At 39.8% G+C, this 6,161-nt stretch overlaps 1 protein-coding gene across 1 annotated transcript; it reads left to right on the top strand.

Annotated features, from left to right (window-relative positions):
• On the top strand, positions 1,875-5,765 carry LOC110433661. The gene is made up of 8 exons (XM_021456164.1): positions 1,875-1,935; positions 2,029-2,249; positions 2,366-2,627; positions 2,723-2,979; positions 3,395-3,607; positions 3,688-3,780; positions 4,886-4,990; positions 5,379-5,765. Exons 1-8 carry the CDS (start codon positions 1,875-1,877, stop codon positions 5,763-5,765), a joined length of 1,599 nt encoding a protein of 532 aa, XP_021311839.1.

Raw genomic sequence — 6,161 nt, 5'->3', positions numbered from 1 at the left:
AAAAGATTATGAGCAAGATCACGAGCACGGCCACAACCGCCACACGGTCGTCTATGTTACAGTAGCAGCCACACGGTCCATATCTTCGTCGATTTCCTCTAATCTCAGAACATGTTGCAACCACACCTTCCATGCCACAGTAGCAGCCTTTATTACTAAGAACCTAGGGATTGCAAAAGTGGACTCATCGGTTAGGGGACTTCCTCTATTTCTACATCATGCCAGATGATATATGATTGGAGGCGCAACGTTAGTGATACTAGCCCACCTACATGTACATTACAAATGGGGAACCTTAAGCATATGATAGGAACAATGTCTCTATGATCAGTCACGTCGTAGTTCTTTTTATATATAAATAACTCTTATCTTCCAATCCCTAGACTTTACAAATAGTTTTTTGTGAGAAATGGTAGTATACATATATAATAGGTGCCACAATTAGTTGCAAACAACTAATCATGTTTTTGTTCCTAATAATATGCCTTTCATTAAGCACAATGTTGTTATTCCTTAACTAAACTTTCATTGAACATGTCTTATCAATTTTAAAATGGAAACACATCCCAAATTTGTATTCTATTGATAAGAAAGCAAACCAGTAACAATTACTTATATTATGTAAAATAAGAAAGCGTTTTTTATTTATCTTACAAAACAATATTTTATTTATCTCCAAAACTAGTAAAATGAGAAACTTAAAAAGAAAAGGCAAAAGAAAAAAAATGAAATGTGTGTGTTTCAGGCTTTCAGCCCAAACCAGCGCAATGGCGCGATGCATCCCGCCTCGCCGAAAAATTTGGAAGCAAAATACCTGTTCTATCCACAAATATGATGTAGAGGGTATCATTTATTCAAGGGCATTACAGGAAAACTGAACCAACCGTGACCTACTGAACCCACCCCTCCTCAAACCCTAGCCACCACAAATCCAATCCACCCAGCCCGCCGCCGCCAGCGAATAGGCACTGCTGCTCCACCGCCGAAGACGGTCCAGTGCCCTCCACCGCCGAAGAGGCACTGCTGCTCTGACGACGTCCTCCGTGCTACGGACCACCTCCCTCAACTTGCGAGGATGGCTCCTGGTCGGAAACCGGCAACCCGGCCCTCAACTCGACGTGAACCAGCAGGTGCTTGTCGACTTCCCCTTCTCACTTCACAATACATATGGCTGCGTGAATTGCTGCATAGGCGTTGGCCACATATGTGAGATTTGCAAGGGGATGCCAGCCCAAATCAGCGTTGCAAGGGGATTGTGGTGTGTGTTGTGTTTGGACAGCAGTATAGCTGTTGAGAATTATCATGGCTCTGTACATTATGGTCACAAGGGGAGGCCTGACTGGCTGCGTGAATTGCTGCATAGCTGTGTAGGTTTTGTTCCCTGCAGGTTTATTTATTTGTTCATTGCTGTTGGTGCTATTGTCTTCCTCGTGTCTCTGTTTGGTTGCATTGGAGCAGGGACAAGAAACACCTGTTGTTTGTGTTTTGTATCCTTTTTAATGAGATCACAGTTTTGATTCATGCTTGTTAAAATCTGCTATGTTGTCTTGGTCTAATTACACTAAGTATTTCCTTGAGGTTGTCCTGAATCTGCTATGCTGCCTTGCTCTAATTACACTGATTATTTCCTTCACTTCTCTGATTTTGTTGAGGAGCTATTTTAGTTGGTTGGTTTGACAAAGCATTACACTTATGCCTAGAATATAGTGATGGTATTTTGGATCTACAGTTCTATTAGCTTATATCACAGTATGCATGTTGTTGGTGCAGATCTTGAGTTTTCTGGAAAGAATGTGCTCTGTTATTGCTGTGCAAGAAAAAGATTATATACATATATATGTTAGTCTGACTGTGTCGTAAGTAGCCGAACATGGATGGCACTATTGGCCATATGGTCAAGGCATCCAAAAGTTCCTGACTATTTCAATGCTATTCGTTTGTGAAACATGGTATTACTATGTCCATATTTAATGAGATATCATAATGGTTTTCACTGAAGTGAGATTTCTTTTTCTCATGCATGTACAGAGGCTCCAATGACTCAGTATGAGTTGGAAAAGATTGAAAGATGCATGCGCAACAGTCGGGTGTTCCGCAGTCTTGGAATAAAAGAGGCAGCAGAAGTCCTGAAGAAGTCTGGACCAAAGGCCATTAATGCATCAAAGGCCACTAATGCTGATCGTGAAAACTCTGGCTCACTGTATCAGCCCGAAGATGGTGAAGACGTTGAACAGGGAGTATTGGATAAGGTACTTTGATGACAACTCCCTTTTCTGTTCAATGTGCAGTATATGAGCAAAGCTCAGTCATTTGTGTTAAATGTGCAGAATTATTTATTCCTTTCTAATTCGTGTTAAATATGCAGGATTTGGAGCCTGAAGTTACCAAAAGTTCAGCACATAGCGCTTGCATCTCTGCTGGAGGATCAAGAACCTCAAAAAGAGTGATGGCAGTGGCACTTCAGGAGAAAGATCTACCTCCAAGAATTACTAGGCAGAGGACAAGGGAATTGGGCTCAACACCTGAAGATAGAACACTAGACCCACAAGATGATTCCACAACAGATGGGTTGATGGCTGCCAATGCTAATATTGAGATCAATAACCAGAATGAGCTGACTACCGAAGGCAAGTGATTTTGATCTCAGTCCACTAATAATGGTTTACATCTTTGCATTAATGGGTCTATGATTCCTCTAATTGATTTCCGAATTCCTTGATAGGTCCAAGTATCATGCGAAGGCACATAAGCCCACACATAGGCAGAGATTTGGATAATATTTCAAGAGTGCTAACTGACAACATACCAGTGCACATCGCTGAAGGAAAGCTGCGTCCTGAAGTGCCTTTGCAAGCTGCAAAACTAGCATCAGAGGCTGGTATTATTCTACGCAACCATGTCCCAATTTTTACCCACTGGAAGCATTATAAGGACAAAGATGCCACAGCTATTGTTAAGGACTTCAACGACAGAGTCAGCGTAAGTTACTTGTGCTATGGTGTTATTTGGACTAGCTTCTCTGTTGGAAAGACCTCCATTCTTTCTGTGCATTAACAATGAAGATATTAGTATGTTAGATCAAATGGGGATAAATAAAATAAATTTGATGATATAGAATTGAATGTTGTAGACAATGAAGCTTTTTGGAACTTTTGCAAGAATCATGCAATGCCATATATATGCACAAAGAATGTTGTGGGTGTACTCTGAATCTGCACTCTGACCAGCTAGTGTGCAGCCCAGGGTTGCTCGATAAGAGAGGCATTTTGAGTGTCCAAAATGAACAAGTGCATCTGGGCAGTCAATGTATTGATTAGTACTGCTTGCTCGCTCTTGTTGCACACTCCTAGAACATCATTTGATTTTTATTTAATGATATTTTCATGATCTCCAGAGTCAATTCACCATTGATATGAATGCTGATCCGGTGAAAGAGGCATTTTCTGATTTGCTCAAAAAAGGACAAAGGCAGATGAGATATAGGCTGAAGAAGAAATACTTCGATGGTATACCCGCAAATCAAGTTAGAACTACTTCACCGCTGACCACAATGACTGACTCGGAGTGGATGGAACTTGTGAGCATGTGGTCTACCCCAAAGCACAAGGTATAATTCTTTAATATCTTTCACAATTGTTACCTTACATAATATGGATTGGTTGTACACTAATGTTTGTCTTCTTATAGGAAAAATGTGTTAAAGCCAAAGATGCTCGTGAGCAAGTTCAGTACCACCAGATGACAGGTTCTCGGAGCTATGTTGCTCAATGCTATATCATGGTAAGATAAATGCCTATGTGTTGCCAAACTTTGGTGATTTTTAGTTGACACTGGAGCTAGTTGCATGTGTCAAGATTGGGTAGAATATTCAGAACCATTGTCTAATTAGGAGAAATGTGCTATGGTGTTATTTGGGCTAGCTTCTCTGTTGCTACTACTTGGACACTGAATTATACTTATAGTACATATAAAGGTGCAGCTGTCCAAATGACCACTAGGTAGTAGGGAGTGCAAGTGTTGTCCTTAAAAATGTGTTCCCTGTCAACAATGGCTTGTGTTAATATCTAGCAGTTGTTTGCTGATATGGCTGCATAAGAAGTTCCTTTTAAGTGACTGTTTTCATCTTGCTAATCATGTCTTATGTAAATGGGTTAAATACAAAAGTTGTAGATAATCTCCTTAGTTTGCTTGTCCTAGAATTTGATAAATTTAGTCCTGTTAGTTTGGAAGTTAGGTCCTTTGCATATTCTTTGTCACTTTCTATCCACTTTTTGAACAGATTTTAAAAGTGATGCTTTATGGTTTAGTTAATCTTGGAATCACCTTCTGGTTACAATACAAATGGTGTAGTGCTTTTCATAAGCTTTCCATGTTGTTCAAGAACACCTCTTTTGGTGATCAAGAACTCTGTCTATAGCTGTTCAAACTGTGATGTCTGATTCTGTCCAAATCTGGATAGAATTGTTTCCTCATGCTGTTTGACCATGTTAAGTGTTGAATCACCTTTTGGTTATAATAAGAAATTTGTAGCTAAATTATTAAGTGTTTCAGAAAGTCTAGTATACCCTTTGTTGCATGTTTAATCTTCAGTTATGATTGCTTGAAGTAACTGCTGTGCTGCTGTCCTACATCTGACTGTGCCTAGGAATGATTGTGATGTTTGTTCTAGCTTAAATACTCATAATGTGGTTTATTTAAGTGATCAATTAGTGAATGCATGTTAGTACACATGTTTAGGTCCTATAATGGGTCATTGTTGATCATATGGTAAAACGTGGATAATGTTAAGATCTAGCACAAGAGGATTAAAGGGATTTTTAGCTGCTACTATTCATTTAACTCTTCACATGCTTTCAATAATTTACTTTCTTGTCTGTAATTTCAGAAGAAAACAAAATTTAAGGATGTAATACCAAGTGCGATTGATATTTTCAAGGACACGCACTGCAGCAGCAAGTCAGGTTTTCAAGAGAACTCGAAGGATGCCATTGTGAGTACTTTTTCCCTATCTTACTGTCACGAGGCCATGAGAATGAAACTGAACTTGTGCTTCCATATTGTATAATGTGAATGAGAATGAGACTAAAGCAGTGCTGGTAATGTCATGGTCATATAGTACAATATGCTTCCTGTATGTGGGTTGTCCTAAAAATCTCGAAATATATTTAAATGATGAAATCAGTAGCCCACTTCATGAAAATAAGCCTGTATAGCAATGCATAACTAAATTTTTTTATATATATTATTCTCGACACATGCATAACTAGCATATTGTATAATTTGTCAATGTTGTTCTAAACACAATTGTTTTACATATATTTTGTTATGGACACATGCATAACTAGCAGACTGAATTTATTGGTTGTTATTGTTGCTAGGCTGAAATGGAGGAGTATCTTGCTCAACCAAGTGAAGATGGGCAAGATCCAAAGACACCGCTTCAAGCTGTAGCTCATGTTCTGCCCAAGTCATCTTTTCTCCGCAATATTGGCATGGAGCCCACACAGATGAAGAAAAATGCCAAAGCTATTGCGATGAGCAAGCGTGTGCAAGAACTTGAGGGGGAATTGCAAGCTGAGAAGAAAGGATCTGAGGGGCTGCGATCACAGGTGGCTGATCTGGAGAAGAAAGTAGAGGACCAGAATGAGGCCGCAAGGAAGACTGGAGAAGAAACCGAGAAGCTAAAACAACAAGGAAATGAAATCCAATCCTTCCTTCGCTCTTTGTTTGGCAGCAGATTTTCATCAACTGATGCTAACCAGTAATCTCAAACTTAGGCTCTTGATGAGATTTTAGCAACATCGTGCTGGTACCCATTTTGGTGAGCAAGACTATGCTCTTTTGGTGAGGTGCAGTAGGACATTTCTGTGTTGGTAGCCATCGTGCTAGCCATTGTGATGCTGCTGCTGGTGCGGCGCCGCCGCTGGTGCCTTGTTGTTACCAGTGCGCTGCTTTGCTCCTACTGGTTACGTGATGTTGTGATGTAGGTGATATTCATGAAACATTTGAGATGTTCTGGAGATATTTGGTATTCTTCATGTAATTGTATTGCACTTTAAAAATTGTGCTTGAGATATTGCAATGATTTGTGGAGATTACGTATTTGAATTTGGTTGTATGTTGTATGGCTGAATTGTATGTGGACTGGATGTTGTATGGGC

The sequence above is a fragment of the Sorghum bicolor genome, chromosome 3, assembly GCF_000003195.3.
Source record: "Sorghum bicolor cultivar BTx623 chromosome 3, Sorghum_bicolor_NCBIv3, whole genome shotgun sequence".
Classification (NCBI taxonomy): Eukaryota; Viridiplantae; Streptophyta; class Magnoliopsida; order Poales; family Poaceae; genus Sorghum; species Sorghum bicolor.
This window is presented reverse-complemented; position numbering and strand designations above follow the sequence as displayed.

What these genes read in the sequence shown, in the direction of transcription:
- LOC110433661 (XM_021456164.1), top strand. Translation starts at nt 1,875, where the DNA reads ATGGCACTATTGGCCATATGGTCAAGGCATCCAAAAGTTCCTGACTAT. An exon ending in TGACTATTTCAATGCTATTC is followed by an intron (nt 1,936 to 2,028) that starts GTTTGTGAAACA and finishes ATGCATGTACAG; the next exon opens with AGGCTCCAATGACTCAGTAT. An exon ending in TTGCTCAATGCTATATCATG is followed by an intron (nt 3,781 to 4,885) that starts GTAAGATAAATG and finishes CTGTAATTTCAG; the next exon opens with AAGAAAACAAAATTTAAGGA.